General features: G+C 49.3%; 1 protein-coding gene across 1 annotated transcript in view; it reads right to left on the reverse strand.

The window, feature by feature from the left end:
- Positions 1-3,092: 3,092 nt before the first annotated feature.
- The window catches only part of LOC144161545 (uncharacterized), a 68,189-nt gene continuing 48,993 nt past the window's right edge, over positions 3,093-22,288 (reverse strand). The window contains exon 3 of the mRNA XM_077692199.1: positions 3,093-3,314. Within this exon, the coding sequence (XP_077548325.1) occupies positions 3,119-3,314 (196 nt within the window). The 3' untranslated portion in view covers positions 3,093-3,118. The remainder of the gene's footprint in view (positions 3,315-22,288) is intronic.

Genomic DNA, 22,288 nt, shown 5'->3' on the forward strand with positions numbered 1-22,288 from the left:
TTTCATACGGCTGACCGTGCGGGACGTTCGACTGCAAACAGGAGCAACGGTTCTTCCAATTCCGACCCAAATAGGAGCCGAGCTCGGGTTCGCATTGTGAGAGTTTCTCATCCGAGGAAGGGGTGCGAGTTCCACAGCGTCAGATTCTGATGTTGAAACAGTGGGGTTGTCGTCCCGGAAGCGTGCACAGGAAACTGAAAATATCTGTAAGAAAGGCGATATCCAACCCACACTCTTTCCTTTTGATGCATTACGTTCCGGACGCTATCATAGTCAAATAAATCGCTATGCTCCTTCCCCGATATTTCAGGAACCAAGCCAACACTGGGGATGCGAAACGGCAAGAAACACCCGACAGTGAAAGGTTTAATATCAATTTACACTCGAAAATTTTCTTTTACATTTTCATTTTTAAATTACGTATTTATTTTATTTATTTATTTTTTAGGTGTGTGAGTGTGCATGCCAATACAACCTTTCTCGGCGATTTCAGTTCAACAAGGGGTCATCTGTTGCATTGATATGTTGCATTGACTATCCTGCACCCGTCCTGTGTCCTCTTTTCCTTGTTCCGTCCGAATGCGCAGTTTTAAAGGAGCACTGACGCCAATTTTCAGCGTTAATATTGGGTCTCCTCGATTTACCAGTCCTGGACGGTCCGGAGGCAGTCTGAGGTCTGCCCTCGGACCGGAAGTCCTATAGGAATACTTGGGAAAATCGAGCGCCGGATTGCATCTCGGACAGTCCGCGGACGATCCGGGACTGATAATCGAGGAGGCCCATTATTGCACAGTTCGCTTCCTTCACTCAACAGAATACCCTGGCAGAAATATGAGCGGCCTGCGACGCGACGAACATAGTTCAATTGGATCTCATTTATCGCACCGACGGAGCAGCGCGCGGAGCGGCACTCAGCAATGGACATCAGCGTGACATCATCCAGGGACAGCCAAAAGAAGTGATGCGGCAGCGCTCGTCAAAAGCTCGTGACGTCACTTCACGCACGCGGCCCCACGAGCGGTGAGCGGGTGCAACACCCTCTCAAGTGGGCGCCGGTGACGTCCGCACAAAGCGGTGAGGTCAGGCAGGGAGTCTGTCATATGCGCTGTTCGGGATGTAAGTGCGGGAATTTGAAACAAACGTTTTTCAGGCCGTTCAATGTAATTAACTATCGCGCGCTAAAGTATTTGAAGTGCTGTTTCAGGTTCACCAAGCCCTTAAGCATCAATAAAAGCAATAAAAGTGTAACATAAAATTTTCGTGTCAGTGCTCCTTTAAGTATCAACATTTGTTAGGCTGCAAATTTGGTGTGCACCAAGTCAGCAGCTCTGTACAGCCCTCCAAGTGTGTGTAGTTTACTTTCATACTCACCCCAACATGTGCTGTTTCCCACAGGTATAACACACCCACTATAATATACCCACTCAACATCCCGTATTTTAGCGCGCATAACCCTCACCAAAAATGCGAAAATTTCAGTGGCAAAGTAGAGGAGCGGATAATTCGCGTTTTTTTATTTAGTGCAGCTTCACGGCAGTGCCTGTTGTGCCATCAAGCTCCTACGCAGTAACGCTGACTAAGCCTTCCAGAAAGCGACTGCGCAAAACATATAAGGGAAGAAAAAACAAGGACGAGCGCACTCTAACAACTGTATGTTATTGCAGTCAGTGTGTTCTACTTGCTAGATATGTGCTTCTTCTGTCTACACAGTATGTGATTTGTTGCTTGAGCGGGCTTTGGTGCAGCCTTTCCTGTATCGAATGTGCGGGCAGTACGCGAGGAGTTTTTTTTTTCTTTACCGGCCGGGTGAAAGTGCGGGTGCGGACTATAGCCTGTATTTAATAGCGAGGCATGTATGCAGGCAACCATGTGAGCAGGGGTTTCCCCGGGCATCGAATCAAGGGGGGGTGTCTCAATTGCTCTAGGGGGGGGGGGGGGGTTCATAAACTTGAAAAGCTGTTTTTTTATCCCACTAGTTAAATAATAGACGTCTGTTAATATATATATATATATATATATATATATATATATATATATATATATATATATATATATATATATATATACACACACACACACCTGAGAGGCGGTGCTTTCTATTCAATCTAAGAAAAAAACAAATTTAGAGAAATTCATTTTTTACCATGAAAGGTCCCTATTCAGGTTTTTTTTTTTTTTTTTCTCGCCATTTTTCAACGTATAAGGACATTTTCGAACTTGTTACCAGGGCCAGTGACGAAATTTGAGTTCTTGAAACAATGTATAGGTAGTACACGAATTATGGAGCACTTATAAATCAGGCACCGATTGTACGCTCCCGATTTATTAAAACGCCAGGATTAGCTTCCGTAGCGCTTCGCCTCGCCAAATTGCCCATTTTAAATGTACATGCTGAAAGAGCTTCTGCAAAGATTACGTTTGTAAACAAAGAACGGCATCGAATCAATGAAGAAAGTAAATTATATGTGTGTTTACTGCACTTAGTTCAAGTCAAAGGCTGCCAAGAATAGAAGTCGGGCAGCCCGCGCATGCGCAGATAGATACTGAAAAATGTCCATACAAAGACTGACAAGAGTGAAATTTGGGGATTCAAGGGGGGGTGTCCAGAACAACTACGGGGGTCTACACAACCCCTAGGGGGGGTGTAGGGAAATCACTGCATGTGAGTGCGCCGTCACTGGTTACGTCGGGCTCCGCGGGATGGCGGTACTTGTCCGTGCTAAGCGCATGATGAGTTGGACATTCCAAGTTGTAGCCTGCCGAACGCAAAGTAATGCCTCGACTCCACTGTGAGTGCGACTAACAACAACTCTGTTCACACCACCATTGAGAATCGGGTTGAAACGGAGCAGATGACGCACGCCGGTGTTATTTTTTCTTTGGCGTATGGCCGCAGTAGCACAAGCCACGCCATGTCCGTGGCACTTCGGCCATGTCCGTGGCCATTTCAGTGTTGCCAAGCAAAGAAATTGACAGCTAAACTTTTCACCGAATACCACCTATATGCCGGGGCGGGTTTTACGCGCAAAAATACGGTACCCACAACCCTCACAGAGCAGATGGTTCGAAGAATGAATAAAATGGGCCGCTCCTTCTGATTTTAAATCCTTTAATACCGTTATTTCTTGGACTCCTTTTTGTGCTTTGTCTTCTGTGGAGTGCTGCCAGCATGGTCTCCCACGTGTTCGGGTTCCTTTGCGGTCGTCTCTTCCGCTTGTGCCAGGCCAGCAAACTGTGTTTCTTCCTCCTCCATGGCTTCTTTGAGGAACTGCACATTCTCCTTGTGCTTCTTTGACTTCTCGTGGTTGACGAATCTGCAGAAACCAAAACCATGGGACGCTTCCACATTGTGTGTAGACAAAATACTTGGGAAGTATGCCTGGTTGCAAGAGAAATCAAGTGAAAGAAAAGAAATTCCCCCACTAAATTCGTAACATTTCTTTAGGAGAAACTGGTCTTGGAAATACTACCAGGATGTGTGATAGAATACTCGATAAGTATATCTTGCTGCAAGAGAGATAAAGTAAAAAAAAACAAATTGCCCCCCAAAATTTGTAGCATTTTATGGGTGAAACTGGTCTTTAAAGAAACACTGAAGTGAATTTGTCAAGCTCCCGTTTTTGCTTGCACTGCGTAGAGTGGCTCAAATTAGCACACTTTTCATCATTTATCCGGTTGACTAATCGGTAATTATTTTACAAAGCGCGAAAGAAGAAAAACTACCATGCGCGGTTTGCGGCGGCCGCACCAACTAAGCTGTGACGTTGGGAGGAGGGGGCACCGTGATTGGATGATGCCCAAGGTAGCACTCAAACAAGTTTCGGTTTCGGTTATGTAAAACAACATGTTTGACATCCGATGGCATCGTTGGATAGGCATTCTCAATATCACAGTAATCGTAGTACCGCGCTTCTGCCATGTTGTCGACTGTAAAATGCATAAGATAAGCCTCCCAGGACGGCTTGGAATCGTAGCATTCATTAGCTGAGCCCCACGCAGTGCATGAACGCCCTCCGCGTCCCCGCAGACGTTCAAATGCTATGCGCTTTTCCCCCATATTTGGAGCTTGCCTCACTCATGCCTGTATCGTAAAAAGCGTGTTCGCACCAGTCCAAGGGTCTGTTGATTCTGGCCTGGGCCCACTGCCTGCATGCAGTCGGTGCATATGGCAACAGCACGCCAACGAGAACTCGCTAGCGTGCCAATGCCAGCCTGCGCGAGTTCTGTGGACTAGTTCGTGGAGCAATGAACGTTGCGGCCCAAAAAAAGGTAAACCCAGTATAGAAAACATCGGCGGAATACAAAAAAGCGAACTTATAAAAAAAGAAGGACGTACCCGCGGGGATTCGAACTTGTGACTGGCAAATCAATTCCGGTGAGATACGTAGCACTTTAGAAAAAAAAAATCTAGGCTACGGGAGGACGATGCCGATGATGGAAATATAAGCTATATAATGTATAACCAGTTTACACTTTTATTTTTTTTAGTATTTCAAGCAGCTTAGGTGACTATTTGTTGTATTGCGCTCGTGCAGTAAGCGTCCCCCCAGTTTCCACAATAGCTCACGTCTAGCAATTGCATTTCGTAGACTGAAAAGCATTCGCAGATGCGTAGTCGTGCTGCTGACCGCTGTGCTTGTTCGCCCAGCGCAAAAAAGTGCTTCCCGCACCCTAGTTTTACGCTGTACGCTAAAAATATCAGTTGATTTTATTTCCTTAGTACCTATATTGACTTCGCTGACTCTTCTACCCCTTGAAGAGACCTTATATTTTCCTACTGGCGTACCAGTCAGCGAAGCGTCGCATGTGCGCTTGTGTGAAGCGACCTTGACTTGGAGCTAGATACAGTGTACAAACTAACGAAGTAAAAAGAAAGGCACATTCTTCCATTCCCAAACGTGTTGTGGCTTAGTTTCAACTGATCGAGCGAACTGCGACGACCCGTCGGCGGCCGGCGGACTAAACGCTGGGCTCGGTCGCGGAAGGTCGGCGAGCCGTGCAGAAGCGCAGCCAATTGCCAGCTCCTCTTCTGCTGACGTCACACGAAAACGCCACAGAAAATGGGCGAGCGTAAAGAGAGGAGGACAGCATTTTCGAATTGATTTTTGTACTAAATAAATTCGCGTAAACGCGCTCAGAGTGGTCGAAACAGGGCTTAGGGACTCCGGAATACAAGTTGCGCTCGTAATCCCGCATTGTTTACAAATCACTTCAGTGTCCCTTTAAATTCTCAAATACGTGGTGCATTTAGTCATCCTAAAAAAACAAGCAACCACACCCTGTCTATGTGTCAAATTTATCAGTATATCTAATATTTTACAAAATATTTGTTCAATGTTTGAATGCTTTTTGGCTTAACGGAAACTATAACTTGATATACCTACATTCCTCAAACACCACGGAGTGCAATAGTATTTCAGAAGTTTGAACCCTCAGGGAGAAATGTTAGATCCACATGCAGCATTGTGGACAAAAACAAAAGGAGACTTTAACTGCTACTATTTCAATTATTGTCCTGGAGTGATTTTGTACGCTCTACCGGTTTTGTTGCACTAACCATTCGCCGTGGTTACAAACGCAACAAGCATTATGCAAATTGCGCATTACGCAAATGGTCACATATCTCTGCAACCAAAAGTTGTTAAAGGGACCATGAGGAGAAAATACAAGCTTCGTTTTTTAGAACGACTCCTTTGTTTCGATAACAATAGCACCAATTTTACTGCACACTTCAAACAAAAAATCCCGGGCCATCTCCACTAACGTGAAACCTGGGGAGGGGCGAAGCATGCAGTGTGCAAGTGTATTCAAAGATTGTAAGTCCCTCTCTTGCCACACTGTGTGATAGGGTGCTGGAGAAGTGCCGGTGGGAGGAGCAATTGCGCGTTTGCTGATGCAGTAGCGCCCTCTCTTGTATTGAACTGGATTCAAGCAATTTGCATGCCCCAGCTTGGGTCAACGCAAGCGCAATGCAATGCCTGCCCTGGAGGCTCGTCCTCGGTGATCACCGAAGCCCCGGCACCAGGTAAGAATGCCTTTTCTTGCTTCGACGGACCACCTCTATCAGGCCTAATGTCAAGAGCTGGTGCGTACTTGAGCGTAACACAAATTATAGCCCGTCTACAAACAGCTTCTGCTTGTGCTTGACGACTGCTGAAGTGGACAGGGAGCGTTTAACAAATCTTTAAATCAGGTAAGTTTATTTTGAACCGGTTTCATTCATTATACACGTTTAGTAAGCGTTACGTTGTAGCGCGAGGTGTTGGAAAACGAGTGTCCCATTGTTTTATTAGTACCGTGACTGCGTGAGATGCTGGCATCGACGATGACAGGAGAGAGAGAGAGAGATGAAACTTTATTAGGCAGCTCAAGTCCGAGCCGCGGAGTTATCAGTCCACGGAGGAAGGGGGTGTTCCACGGTCCTCCGACGGTGGTGGGCTTGGCGGAGGTGCACAAAGAGTTTCAATGTGGGCAGCCAAGAGGGACCACAGGGCTGCCCGTAGGTTTTCAGGGGGAGCGGCCCAGCTAGACCACGAGTAGGGAATATCAGGGGGGAAGGGGTTGGTCGAAAGAAATGTGGAAGACGAGGTCGCCCGTACACAGCGCCAATATGTATGTTCATTGTCCGGATAGCCACCGCATACCTGACAGTGCGGACGGCCTGGTGACTTTTGTATGTAGTGGAGGAACAGATCACAGGGGAGGGACAATGTCTGCGCCTGTCTAATATATGTAGCGTGTCTCCGTGACATAAATTTAGATGGGGAGGGAAGTACCATTCTTGCTTTGCGGAGGTTGCCGAGATGTTCGCGGCGCCTTTTATGGTGCATTGCTCTATCCTCTTTTGGATTGTATTCCTCAGGCCACGGCTGAGGGCTGCCCGGGAAATGAGCGTCGCGGGCCAGAGCGTGAGCTCGTTCATTACCCTCTATGCCTTGGTGGCCAGGGATCCATTCGAGGAAAACGTGTAGGTGGGGATGCGCGTGCATATATGTTGTCAGGCTAGTGTGGACAGGGGATGGAATGTCATTCGAGGCGAAGCTTCGAAGTGCTCCCTGACTGTCCGTGCGGACTGTAATGTGGGCGGTCCGATGCTGGTGAAGTGTAATGGCTTCTGCGATGGCTTGAGTCTCTGCAGCTGTGGGCGAGGGGACGTTGACGTGATGCCGTACGTGAGCTGTGCAGGGGCCAACCGATGCCGTAGTCGTTGTATGGTCCACAAAACGGGCGTCCGTGTAGTATGTGTCATGGATTGGTTCGGGCAGATGTTGAGCGCGCGATGCTCTACGTTCTTGATCTGTGGCTTGACTCATGTGTTTTGGTATGGGTAGCACAGTGATTCTTGGTATGCTTTCCCAGGGTGGCGGCGAGGGAGTGATGGGTGGGAGGTGGTCGGTGGGATACCCGAGGGCGCGAAGAATCTCCCGCCCTTGCATTGAAGTTGTTAGTCGGTGGTGCTGAGCTTCATGATAAACTGAGGCTTTTTCTTCAAGCGTGTTGTGGAGGGCAGCGTCATTAATTAATGCTGTGGGAGCGTAGAGAGGCACTCCCATTTCTATGCGGATGCATTTTCTGATGGCTGTTTCGATTTTGTTGGCTTGTGTCTTGGTAAGGCGCTGAAAAGGGTATGCATACATGACGCGTGAGAACACGAGGGCTTCCACTACTTTGCGTAATTCGTGTTCTTGGAGGCCTTGATGGTGTCGCGTCACGCGGCGGAGCATTTGGTGAATTTGGTTAATTTGAGCAATGATGGATTTGACCCATTCTGTACTTTTACCGTCTTGTTGGAGGATGAAGCCCAGGACCTTGATGTGGCTACGGCGAGGGATGGGCAAGTTGTTTACTGTCAGATTAATTAGGTTGCGATATTGGTTATTTTTCTTGGTTCTGTTGTCTAATACCACTACATATTCTGATTTCTCGTTTGAGCAGGTGAGTCCTACGTCATGGGCGTGCCCGCTGATGATATCGAGACCCTGTTGCAACGTGTATTCCTGCTCGCCGGGGCTACCCTTTGTACACCAGAGTGTGACGTCGTCAGCGTATATGGCGTGTTGAAGATTTGGGATAGCGTTCAGTTTGTCGGGGAGATTTTTCATCACTAGATTGAAGAGCGTTGGTGATAATATAGACCCTTGTGGTGTGCCTCTGTGAAGTGGGTAAGGCCGAGATGGTTTCCCATCGGGTCCCAAGATGCAGATGGTTCGGTATGTTAGAAAATTTTTAACGTAATTGAAAATACGGATACCCGGTCTAGTTTCCTTGAGGCTGAGAAGTATCGCGTCATGGAGCACATTGTCAAATGCTTTTTTTATATCTACTCCTACGATGGTGCGTAATTGGGCTGCACTTGGCTGTGCGTATACGTCCTCATGGATGCGCTTGGCAATGTCCTGTGTGCTCACATGCTTTCGAAATCCCACCATTGTGGCTGGCAGGTGGCCGTTGTTTTCGAGGTGCCATTCCAGTCTAGCGAGCACCATCTTCTCCATTAGTTTTCCAACACACGATGTCATGGAAATAGGGCGGAGGTTGGCGGGTGTGTTGGGTGGTTTTCCTGATTTTGGAATGAGGGTAACATGAGCTTCTTTCCATTCGGGGGGTAGGTTTCCTGATCTCCAAGCCCGATTGATATGGTCGAGAAGTTCTGCAAGTTTCTCGTCAGGCAGGTTGCGGATCATTCCGTATGTAATTTTATCGGGTCCCGGGGCGGTGTTGCGATTGAGTTGATGCAGTGCCATGTTTAGTTCTCCGGAAGAAAAGTCCGAGTTGATTCCTTCATCCTCATCTTCTGGGGCCGTTTCTGTGTAAATGATGTCGATGCGTGTGGTACTACAAGGGGGGTACAGTGCGTTACGGATCTGTTCTGTGATATCATGTGGTGTGCCTCCAATCGCTAAGTGAAGCCGTTGGACGGTGTATTTTGGTTTTTGTTGTCCCAGTAGTGTGCGAAACAGTTGCCAGACCCTTGCCATATGAAGCTTGCCGTTGAGCCCTTCGCACACTTGAAGCCAATTCTGTGTGGCTAACTTGTCGGCATACTCTTGGGCTTCGTGATTGAGGCGGTAAAGGCGTTCTTTGAGCACGCCGTTATGCTTGTCACGTTTCCAGCGTTTGACAATAGCACGACGCTTTCTCCAGAGGGTTAGGAGGTGCTGGTCAATGTAGGGATTGGATTCGGTGCGGGTTATTCTTTTGGTGTGTTTACGGACGACTGTCAAGATGACGTCGCTCCATTCAGCAAGGGTAATGCCGCTTGTGTCAATTTCTTGCAGGCGTTTACGGACAGTCGGCCAATTCGTTATATTTGTTGTGGGCCTGTTTGAACCGTTTCGTTTTGATGACCGAGTGAGAGGGACACTTATTTGGATAATGTTGTGGTCGCTCCCGAGAGTTTCTTCGGTGTTGTCCCAGGCGGCGATTAACGGACCTCGAATCCAGGTAAGATCGGGATTTGTGTCAGCCTCCTGATTGGAGCCAAGCCTCGTGGGAGATGTGGTGTCATTCATAAGGGTGAATTGATGGAGGCTGGCAAATTCGTCCAATTTACGCCCTAAAGGGGACGTTCGAGTGTAGCCCCAGGTGGGGTGGGGAGAGTTGAAATCCCCAAGCAATAGGAGCGTGTCTGAGCTACGAGCTGCATTATACATCGTATGGAAGGCGGGCAGCGTGGCAGTTGTTTGTTTGGGCGGCCAATAGCAGTTTACAATAGTGATGTTATTACCGTCAACCATCGTAGTAGTAGCTACGTGCTCTTTTTCAGAAGTATTAAGATGCGTCGTATCCAGCTGGACGGTGGGGAGCGTCTTGTCTACGTAGGTAATTGTCATGGTTTGCGGGCTGGATAGCGGTTGCGTCCCTTTCCTATTTGGGATAATGCTTGGCTGAACATAGCGATCATATCCCGGGAGGGAAAAGTCTCCGTTAGTTTCTTGCAAGGTAATAATATCCGGTTTGTTGTTGGTGATGAGCATGTGTTGAAGTAAGGCATTGCGTTTTCGACGGAGACCTCTACAGTTCCATTGCCATATTGTGAGTGATTGAGGGGTTGGAGTTGATTGGTGGCGCATCCTAGACATGTTCTGCGTTCGTTGGCTCTGCGGTGGTAGGGGTATGGCGCTTGCGGGGAAGGAGCTCCTCTTCTACGACTTGGAGGCGCGCTGTTAACTGTTGTAGCATGTTCTCAAGAGGGGCGAGAGCTTGTTGAATAAGGGAGGCCAGTATTTGCTGTAACAGCCCTGGGAGCGACTGTTGAATGATCTCGTGCACCTGCTGTGCTATTGCTGAGGGGGATGGTGGTTGCAAATTTTGTATTGTGTTTGTGTATATTGGGTTTAACGTGGGTATCTTGAGGATCGGGGGTTTAATAATTGGGGGAGGAGTGGGGGGGTTAGCTGGGCCGCTCACCTGTGGCGGATCTTGCTTGTCTTGTAGCGGATCTTGATGGGGCTGGGAAGGCGACGTCGCTTGGACAGTGGAGCGAGCCGGTTGGGTGGCCTCGATGTGAACCTTGTTCTGCCCATGCTTCTTCGTTTGTGGATGAAGCTTGTTCGATGTGCCCCGACGGCGGTGAAGGCTACGGCTCCGGTGTTTTGAATGATCCCGGCTCTTGCTCCGTTCGTGTGACCGGGACAGAAGGTCAAAGCGGTTACTTGTAGGGAGCAGTGGCCATGCTTGTGCGTCGTCACGTTGCGGTGGGGGTTCTTGGCGACGTCGCTGTGTGGCATGGAAGCGGGCGCGGAGAGCTGTCGTAGCGTCGATGCGTGCTTGACACTTTGCGGATGAAGACTGGTGCTCTCCATTGCAGTTTACGCAGTGAGCCTCGCATTCATGGGGGGTCGTTGCGGGGTCTACATTTGGGGGAAACTGCTTGCCGCAGTTCGCACATCGTACGTACTCATTTTTGTTTGGGCAAACATCGGCGCGATGTCCTATTGCGTGGCAGTGGTGACACTGTTTGCTCTGGGGTTGTTGCGGGAAGATGCGGTAAACGCCGGAGAAAAATGTAGCATGTCGGGGCAAGTTACGGCCTTCAACTGTGATTAATATGGTATTAGTCTTCCCTAGTCTCCGGGCAGCTAATATCTTGCGGCCGGGAATGTGAAGCTCTTCGCGCAGGGTTTCGTCTGGAACGTCGGTGAAGATACCATGAATTACCCCACGAGCATTGGAGGGGTCATTTGCTACGTAAGATCGAACTCCATGGCACTTGCCGTTGGTGGGGACTTCTTGCATGGAAATGATCTTTTGTACAGCAGTGGGGCGGTATGTGTCGATGGCAAGAAGGTTCTGTGAAGCTCGAAGCTTGATGAACGTATCGTTCCTTTCTAGTTTAGTCAGGCCAGCAGTTTGGAGTATGGCGTGGCATAGATGAGCGAAGTTGAGTGCAGATAGATTGGTGTTATCCAGGAATTTCAGAACCACGGTGGTGGACGTAGCTTGGCGAGGAGCCGTAGTAGGGAACTGCCAAGGATGGGGGTTGGTGCCAGCCTCCACGTAATGCGAGGCGACGTTCTGGTTGGTAGAATCCATAGGGATGGTAGAGTCCATGGTGGCGGAGAGCGGGCGGCAACAGCCGCTCCGCTGGTGCTATGGCTGGAAGTTAGGCTTAGGCCGGAGCTTTCCCCGAGGGGATGCCAACAGCCCCAGCCCCTTAAGGGGGGACACTGCTCTTAAAACAGCTTTCTTTATTTGTTAAGTAAACTCTGTGAAACTTGTCAGTCTTGCTGCTTTTTTCCCACTGATTTCAAATATGCCTATATTTTTTCAGCTGGTCAATTAGTTCCCAAGATAATCAGAGATAACTAGCCATTTTTGGAGGAACAATAGACAAAAAAATGTTACCCGTCACAAAACTGTAATCTTTATATTTTCCAATACTATGAACCCTGGTGAGTACAATAAGAGAATCGGTTTTTTGGTGCACCGCTTGGAACTAATGTTACAGCACATCATAAACCTTGGTGGCACCAAAGGCAAGGAACCATTCCAAATGCCAATTTCAAACACCAAAGTTTAATGAGCTGTAAAATTAGAAAAAACCGATTCTCTGATTGCACTCACCAGGGTTCATAGTATTGGAAAATATAAAGATTACAGTTTTATTACCAACATTGTTTTGTCTATTGTTCCTCCAAAATGGCTAATTATCTCTATTTATCTCGGGGACTAATTGACTGACACAAAAAATAATGGCATATTTGAAATCAGTGGGAACAAAGCAGCAAGACTGACAAGTATCAGAGTTTACTTACAAATTAAAAGAAATTGTTTTAAAGGGTCAGTGAAGTGATATGTAAACATTGCGGGATTACTAGCGCAAATTGTAGTCCGTAGTCCCCAGGCCATGTTTCGACCACTCTGGGCGGGTTTACGCGATTTTATTTAGTAGAAAAATCAATTAGAAAATGCTGTTCTCCTCTCTGCACTCTCGCCCATTTTCCATGGCGTTTTCGTGTGACGTCGGGAGGAGCCGAGCTCGCAATTGGCTGCGCTACTCCACGGCTCCCCGGCCTTCAGACAGAGTCAGTCGGCCCAGCGTTTCGTCCGCCCGCCGCTCAGTTGAAACGAAGCCAGGACGCGTTTGTGAAATGAAGAATGTGCCTTTCTTTACTTGGTTAGTTTGTACACTATATCTAGCTCCAAGTCAAGGTCGCTTCACACAAGCGCTGCACAAGCGCACATGTGACATTTCGCTGACTGCTACGCCAGTAGGAAAATATAAGGCCTCTTGAAGGCGGGAGAAGTGTCAGCGAAGTCAATATAGGTACTAAGGAAATAAAATCAACTGATACTTTTACCATACAGCGAAAAACTATGGTAAAACGAGCACAGCGGCCAGCAGCACGACTACGCATCTGCAAACGCTTTTCCGTCCAAGAAATGCAATTGCTAGACGTGAGATATTGTGGAAACCTGGGGGATGCTTACTGCACGAGCGCAAAACAACAAATAGTCACCTAAGCTGCTTGGAATGCTAAAATTAAATAAAAGTGTAACCTGGTTATACATTATATGCCTTATATTTCCAAGCTCGGCAGCGATCGCCTGTGGCCGAGTCGTTTGGAGCGCTCTGTATGACATCGCAAGTGTTTTGCAAGTCACAAGTTCGAATCTTCGCGGGTACAGTAAAATCTCGATGATACGAATCTCGCGGGACCGCGAAAAATATTCGTATCATCCGAAATTCGTATGAACCAATACAGACCAAAAAATGTAGCGCTGAAAAAGTTTTCGTGTATTTCTTTTTTTACTTTCACATGAAGAAAATCGTGATTTTTTTCTGCATTTTTTTACCCCCACGTCGCAAAGCAGTCCTTTCTGGAGCGCGTAACGCTTCGCGCTGTCACCTCACTCGCGGTGCCCAAGCTCGCTACATGCCGCAGGTCAAGCGTGAACCGCATGGTGCGTTTTTGCACGCGATTCGCACACCTCGGCTTTGCGCGCACTGTATTTTCACGCCTGTATCGACAATTTCGCGCCCGCGGTAGCTCCTACCTCAACCAGAAAATGACGCACGACGCGCGCGGCAGGATGGAGGAGCCTGACGACTTGCGAAGCGCTCGAGACAGCCGGCTTAGCTCCGCCGGAGACGGTTAGACTTAGCACCCCGGCAGATATTTCATGGACGCTTTCACTAGCGCCGTGGATGATGTTTTATAGTACTGTTTTCGCATGCATAATCAGCTCCTTTACCGCACAAGCAACTTAGCGTCTGCCTTGAGCGACATTTTAAAGAGCGGTTAGGAGCGGCCGCTCGAGCGGCCTCGCCACTTTGCAGCCGCCATGGAGGAAGAAAAATCTTAGGAGGGAGCATGACGTCAGCCCAGCTTTGACAAGCCAACCTCCTCTGACGCCGCATTCTCCTCTCCTCGGGCTCCTCCCGCGCAATGCATTATGGAAAATGCACTACTCTCAGGCCCGCGGTAGCATTTAGTGGCTCCGGCTGGCTGCCGGTATGCTGCCTGTGGAGGTGGGGGCGAGTGGCATTGCCGAAGGCGCCGTACGAGATTTTTCGCCAGCGTTGCGCTCCCACCCTCGTATCGTGGAAGTACTGTCGCTGTTCAAAGGGACACGAGACGTAGATCACATGCTCAGGAAGCACCTTCACGAGCTGCGAGCCGAATTTGACACTTACCGCTGGAACCACGACCGGCTTTGCTCGAACGCGCCGCTGTAAACATTCACAAGCACGGAGTGGCCTACGGGTGTGGTTTTGCCAGGTGTGCTTTGACGATTGCGTTTGGAATTCTGCTGGGAGTTACCGCGCCACCATCCGTTTACATCATGGCGCTGTAACGAGTGCCCATCAGCTGATAAGTATTGTGAAAAGCTTTGGTTTCGCTCGCGTGCGCATTTGCATACGTTCGCCTTATCGGTGCTCCGGCATGGTGGCACGTTGTACGTGTCACAATTGTCGTGACGACGTCTGTGTTGCGTTGCTGTCTCCTTCAGTGCATTAGAAAACAAAAGGTGCGGAACCACTGATGTTGGGTGCGGGCGCGGGAAGAACGGAACATTTTCCGCCTCGCGTCGCACGCAGAACGCGGGCTGGTTGTCTCAGTACTGCTCAATCCGTGCGATAGGCACATGGGTAACGAACGCTAAATTACGCCTGGGAGGTGAAAAGATAAAATGACCAGAACCAAGGAAGTGAGGTGTGTTTTGTGAAATAAAATGTGAGGCACGGATGTCGTACTCGCTCCACTTTTGCACGGCGGCGGAACACGACACTTCGACTGCGGCGTGAACTTCGACGGATCCCATAGCTCAATAAAGATGTTTTCTGTCTCTCCCGTCCGAACACTTGGCCTGCACGATCAGCCCGCTGCGCGTTTAGGGTTGCAGGCAGCGCTGCGCGCAACGTTCGGACTGGGACTCGTCACTCATCGCCGAAACCCGAATACCCGGACGGCCCGGCAACCGAGCGGAACGACGCAACATAGCGCGGGCAGGCGGGCGGCCGCATGAGGCGCAAAGAACTACCGCTTGCCTGTCACGTGAGGTAGGGCATCTCCCATCAGTTTTTCATTTTTATTTTTTATGACTAGGCTTCATGATAGTCACGTGACGCTCCCTCCTAAACTTTTCTTTCCTCCATGGCGGCCGCAGCCGGCCACGCCGCGAGAAGCGTGCGGGGTTTCGCGGCGGTGTCAGCAAGCAGAAAACAACGGCCCGGCCGTTTCTAGAGAAAGAGCGACAAAGAGGGGAGAGACAGCCGTCACTTGCTCGTTCGGCAGTCGTCGGGCCCCTCGCCAGCTCGTTCGTATCATCCGCCGGGCCGCGCAGGTCCGTTCGGAACAGCCGAAATTTTTCCCATTGCTAAATGCAATTTCACCGGGACTTTTCAGAAATTCGCCTCATCCCGAAATTCGTATCACCCAGAATCGTATCATCGAGATTACACTGTACATGCTTTTTTTTATAAGTTAACTTTTTCGTTTTGCGCTGATGTTTTCTATACTGAGTTCACCTTTTTTGGGGGGCCGCAACGTTCATTGCTCCACGAACTAGTTCACAGAACGCGCGCAGGCTGGCACTGGCGCGCGAGTTCTCGTTGGCGTGCTGTTGCCATAAGCACCGACTGCTTGCGGGCAGTAGGCACAGGCCAGAATCAACAGACCCTTGGCCTGGTGCGAACACGCTTTTTACGATACAGGCATGAGTGAGGCAAGCTCCAAATATGGGGGAAAAGCGCATAGCATTTGAACGTCTGCGGGGACGCGGAGGGTGTTCATGCACTACGGAGGCCTCGGCTAGTGAATGCTACGATTCCAAGCCGTCCTGGGAGGCCTAGCTTATGCATGTTACAGCCGACAACATGGCAGAAGCGCAGTACGATACGATAATTACTAAGATATTGAGAATGCCCATCCAACAACGCCATCGGTTGTGTTCTACAGAACCGAAACCGAAACTTGTTTCATTGCTAACCTTGGGTATCGTCCAATCACGGTTCTCCCTCCTCCCAACGTCACAGCCTTAGTCGGTGCGGCCGCCACAAACCGCGCATGGTAGTTTTTCTTCTTTCGCGCTTTGTAAAATAATTACCGATTTGTCAACCGGATAAACGATGAAACGTGTGCTAATTTGAGCCAATCTACGCAGTGCAAGCAAAAACGTGAGCTTGACAAATTCACTTCAGTGTCCCTTTAAGAGCCATGTCCCCCCTTTAGGGGCTTTGCCCCCTAATAATTTACATATCACGGAAAGCAAATGAAACAGTGGCAGTGTCCCAACGAGGTGTTTATTACATCGCATAATCTTGTTTGCGCTACCGGCGGCCACCGATTGCAGCGGCGCCTCTAGTTTTGTTTGATTCTATCCCATTAATTCTAAACACACGATGACAATCATGTTTTTCTTTCTTCCCTCCTTGCTGACATTGTGCAGCATGAAAAGCTTTTGCAAGATGTCTGGCATTTTCCTCACCTAGAAAATCGTCGTTCGTGGCTGGAATAGAACGTATTGATTCACCCAAGGCTAGTTTTTTTTTAAAGATGAACAATGTTATATAGTGGAACCCCGATAATACGGCTTTCAAGGGACCGCGCGAAATAGTCGTTTTATTTAGCTACGTGGTAAAGCCGGCCTAGTAGACGGTCTCACGCGACAGGTGGGCTAAGAGCCTATTTAAACTACTATATTTGGCACGCGTCATTTGCAAACCTTTAGCTAAAATATCACGTTTCTAAACAGAAAGGTATAGCTATTTTGAGCCCCCCCTCCCTTCCCTCTATGGTGCCTGCAGTGGACCTCCAGCCATGCGCCACACACCACACGACTCCCATGCCGTCCGGCGCTAGACCGGCAGCCTTGCGCTGCGTGCGCTTCGCGCAAGCGAGATAAGCTCGAAAGGCTGACAGCAACTTGAGAGGGGAAAAGGCGACAGTGTGGAACTACCAAGGCCAAACAAAACTAATGATAGTACGAGGCGGCGATGGAAAAAACGCGAGAAAGTAAGGAACGGAGTGACAACGCAGCTTTCAAAGACACTAATAAGCAGAGATCATCAGGTGGTACAGTAAAACCTAGTTATAAGAGATACTCAAGGGAATCAAAAAACGTGGCTCTCGTAACCAAGGGTCTGTTGTACGCAATGTTGCTAACGTGGCGAACATAGGAAACCAACCAAACCACTTTTATTCAAATGTCTCTTATAACCAAGTGTCTTTTGTAAAGCGGTAAGAGTTGTAAAGGCTGGAAAGAAAGGACCGCAGGGGCGATGCAGAGCTTGAAACAACAAACAGGGGGAGAGAGAACGTCGTGAAAGGAAGAAACTTGAATCAAGCGCACGAGGAAAGCGGGTGTTCGGTCATCGCCGTGGGGTTCGGGCGAATGTGTTTTCACGTCCGCCGGCTCGATGGGAGCTTCAAATTCGCAGTCGGCGCGTTGGTGATCTGCTGCCGCTTGGGGCCTTAGAAGGTCAACTCCCACCCGCCAATGCCCATTTGCATGCTTGTATCTGTTTAGCGAATGGTCGGGCCTACCTGCGTACCTTTGCACATCGAGAAGCGTCAAACAGGACTAAGAATAAAGAAAGGTCAGCAAGAGGCGGTGAAATAGCGTAAAAAGTGGAAAACATGCCAGTTTATCCCCACTATAGTCCATCGTATGAAGTGGACCACGTACACCAAAGCGTTGTATAATCGGGGTTTTTAACGCATTATTTCTATGGGGAGTTTGCCGGGACCGCGGCGATGCGTCCCGGTAATGCTTGCAGTAAAGCCGACATTGTTGTCAGCAGGACAAAGCAATTTCTTAAGTCAACCAAACTTGTATATTGTCTTCATGGCCCTTTTAAGACCACGCATCACCCATAGAGAAGCCACTCACGCTTTGTCCGACTTGAAACTTTTGTCGCAGGCCACACAGTAGAGTACGTCCAGCTGCTTTTCCTCCTCTTCGCCAGACTCCTCGCTTCCGGACGCGGCACCGTTTGTTGAAATGATGGGTGCAGCTCAGTACAGAAGCTTGAAATTAAACGACACTAAGCCCCATCCTTGACGACTAACTAAAACCCGATACGATACAGTACTAAGCAAGCATCTCCCAATACTCCTTTGGCAGGACTGTCCGAATAGTGGCTCTCGTCTTCGAAGTGAACAATGATATTTTAAACTAAGTTCAAGGTGAATAATTCGAACGGTTCCCAGCAAGCCTACCGATTCCCAGCAAGCCTACTGGAATTACCAGTCGGGTTGGGTATCCTGACCTGCACTGTACGTGCTAAAGAACCACTCTCCAAACGGTTCCATTCAGCTCATCTGGACACCGCCTCACGCTTCAATGGAGGGCAACAAATACGCCCACCCAACAAGCCTGCGCTTTTACCTCCCGTGCTATAGAGCTGCACGAGGACAGTCACCCGCTTGTCACGTCCAGGGAGATAATCCAGCATTATCGCCTTCTGATACAGACCGCACCTTCGCCTTACCCTGACCTTTCCAGAGAACAACAAACTACCCTGCGGCTCATACAATCCGGGCTCCTTCCCACAGCCTACGCGTCTTCACGTAGTGCATCCGAATCGCTACGACGCTTAATGTAAATTTTTCTCAGAAGTAGGAATACTCCGCTCCGTAATCGGGGTGTGCGACTTTAGCCCTGAGCACCCTCCTCTCTTTCCGTCAACTACCCAACAAGAGCTATGGGAGATGCTGCTGTCCAGGCCCTCTCTACCTACCCAGCTTCAGCGGGTGGACAGTACACAGGCCGCACAGACTGCATATGGGCCCCACAGAAGAAGGAATCACTCCCCAGGGCTGCACTCTGGGCCGTTCAGAAATCTGAACAGAAGTATTTCTTCCTCCTCTTTCTCAGCCGCAAGTCTCGTCGCCTCCGTCCGCGGCGCAGAGACGGAGAAGTCAGATCGTCTCACACCGGGTTGGAGCTTACTTTGATTTTATAAAAAAAAGTTTCCACTCTTGTGCTACACCAATACAACTCAACCAAACACCGTTCATGCATCATGCATTGATTTAACCTTACCAAGAATATCTCTTTGAAGCAATAAATGGTGTGGTTAAGTTCATTTCACTTCTCTCTGGTTTTACTATTTCTAGAGCGATGTGAGTGATTTTAAGTGACGTCGCATGAGTAATCGTTATGGGTGCCGTTTACAGCTTTGCTTTCCAACCACATTCACAGGGTGGATTGGCGCGATTTTTTTGGTTGATTTCACTGCCATCTTCGTCAGTCCCTTCGTGATTGACTGATGAGCTGAATGATGCTAGCTGTTAAAGCCACAAGGTTCAACCAACTCAACCAGTACAGGTACAATGTGGAGGACTGCAAGTGTGAATCAATTCCATTTCAGTAATCATGTAACGACCGAAGTCAGGTACGGAGTAATTGCAGTAGAGAGTTATCACCATAAAAGACAATAGCAAGAGCGATGCTGCATCGGACAGCTACACAAGAACAACTGAAGTCAACTCCAAGGTTTAAGAGTTGGGGCATACTTGGGCATCACGTTACTTCAGAGGGAAGTTTCTGAGCAAGACAAGTCCTTAGGGGGACCCTGACTTCTCGGTACAAGTGCTCAGTACCACCCCTCCCCCCGCACCACCTCCATCAAACTTTGTGGAGCTCTCTGACATGCTTCTCATAAAATTCTCAACGGCCAATAGCCAAGGTGTACCTCCAGATTGGTCCGAAGCCGAACGCCGGATTGGGCGTTGTTTTCCTGGCCAAACTGAGAGTCCAGCTGGGCCTCAATGTCCTTCAGCTGAAATTCGAGCTGCGCCATGGAGCACCACCCGGAGTCCTCGTATTCTGCCATCGCCCTGCAGCCAAGAGTCCAGGGAGAGAAAAGGCAGAAAAGAAACGTCCTTAGTGCACTGTGCAAATTGTACAAATAAGCGCTATCAACAACAACAAGAAGAAGAATCATTCTTCCTGTGGCGAGCCTGTACAGGAAACACGGCGAAAAGAGCATGGCAGAGGCGGCCGATTCGTCCGGAAGTCCAGGTATGACGTTTTCCGGTCGGTTTTCGCCTCCGCTCTTCGGTCTTCCGGCATCGCGCGCCGAGATGGGGGCGGGGCATCGGGCCACTTCTGTTTTTGCGTATTTCGCCGCTTCTATTGCATGTATTGCGCAAATATTTCGTACACGGGAACTATTCAATGTGTACTTTCTGCTAGGCAAGTTTTCTTTTGATTCTAAAACATCTTCACCTTCCCTTTAAGTACCCTCCGGGCTCATGTCGTGGCGTCATACAAGGCATAGATCCCAGCACCTCTTCCGAGCAGCTCCTTACACTCATCCCAACAGGACGTCAGATACTGGAAGCTCGCATGCTCGGTATGTCCGAAACGGTGACCATCACCTTCGACGGCCCCCACGCGCATTTCTACGTGCGTGTTTACGGAACAGATATTCGCTACAAACCCTACCGCAACTCCTATCAGTGCAGTGTGCGCTGTGGTGAACTGGGACACCGTTGCTATGTGTGCCCCTCTCCCCACACGAGGAACTGTCCCCAAAGCTTGCCGCCCCCAGTGCAAGCTCTGCGGACTAAAACACCTTACTGCCAGCAAAGAGTGCTGCCGAAAACAAGACCACATCCACCCACCGCACACGTTTGCATTAGTCAGCATGCAAACACAAGAACTTCGACATCCCGCCCTCTCCTCCCCCAAAAAACCCAACCCCTCTGAAGCCGGATTCCCAAGGGAAAGCACAGGAGAGCTGGCCGTGCGTCACAGCAGAACCGCTTGAGCCCCATCAGGAAACAGCACGATCTCCAAAGTTAGACACCTTAACCCGTGAAAACGCCCAGTTGAAAGCGAAAATAGTTGACAATGAAGGTCAAATAACCCTGCTTTAAGAACAAATATCAGAGTTGCGAACACTACTCCACACAAGCACCCAGCATACACACGAGTCCCCCCACCAGCCGACCCACTTCCCTCTAGCTTACCTCTGGCAGCACTTACTTCTTCCAATGCCGACCTTATACTACTGTTCTAGTCAGAATTCACTGCTCTTGTAGTCAGAATTCAGGCATTGGAAGACAAAGCAATTGACACCACCAAACATAAGAAACAACGCAAACCCGGCCCTGCTCTCACCCCTGCCTCATTCGCTGACGCCGTTAGGGACGACGATGCCTCCTCCACGCTCTCCACGTAAACTCCGCGTGCCTACCCAACTCTCACAAAATGGCACTGGAACTGTCGATCACTCCGTAAAAAAAAGCCTCCCATATACATCACAACACCTCCCTACCGTCACCACCCTTCAAGGAGCTGACGCACCGCACCCGACCCTTCGAGACTACACTACCTTCCGAAACGATTCATCTATACGCACAGCTATGCTCGTCCACAACCAATCTACTGCCCAGCACCATGCCTTGACGTCCACGACCGATTGTATTCTCGTGGAAATATTCCCAACTCGAAAGTGTGACCACAGTATTTTTGTGCTAAGAGTCTATAGTTCCTCTCAGCTCAGTCTGGCCGACTTCCTTTCCCTTTTAAAACAAGTACTTTCCCTCGCTAAACACCACCAAATAGTGATCACTGGGGATTTTAATGATCCGCATATGGCCTGGCGCTACCCCATAATGCCCGCAAAGGCACCATCGTATGGGATGCTATGAATCAACACCGGCTTATGCTCAGCAACCTCCCGAACACTCCCTCTAGGGTAAGCAACAGTGTATCAAGGGATACTACGCGCGATCTCACTTTTGTTCGCAACGTGACGGAATACCTATGGCAATGCCTCCCGGCACTTTTGGTAGCCACCACCACACCATATCCATAATAATCCAAGGTATCGCTTCTTCTCGCATAGGCACAGCCCGACTCACGGACTGGAAAACCCTCCGCGAACATCCACCCGTGGAAGAATATAACGACCTTGATAGACGGACGACCACTCTTTCACCTGTACTGAAAGCTCACTCAAAAGAATTCCCTCTCGCCACCGACTATCCAGCCGTCGACCTACTCCTCAACAACTTGTGATTGATTGATTGATTGTAGGGTTTAACGCGCCGACGCAACGCAGGCGATGAGGCGCGCCGTAGTGGAGGGCTCCGAATTAATTTTGACCACCTGGGGATCTTTATCGTGCGCCGAAATCTCGTACACACGGGCGTTTTTGCTTTTCGCCTCCATCAGAAAAGCGGCCGCCACGGCCGGGAATCGAACCCGCGACCTCGTGCTCAGCAGCGCAACGCCCTAGCCACTGAGCCACCGCGGCGGGTCCAACAACTTGTGGACTGCGAGAAACAGCCTCATCAAGCGTTGGAAGCGGAACAAAACAAATCGG

The sequence above is a fragment of the Haemaphysalis longicornis genome, unplaced genomic scaffold (genome assembly GCF_048455015.1).
Source record: "Haemaphysalis longicornis isolate Haplotype H1 unplaced genomic scaffold, Haemaphysalis longicornis Haplotype H1 scaffold_12, whole genome shotgun sequence".
Classification (NCBI taxonomy): Eukaryota; Metazoa; Arthropoda; class Arachnida; order Ixodida; family Ixodidae; genus Haemaphysalis; species Haemaphysalis longicornis.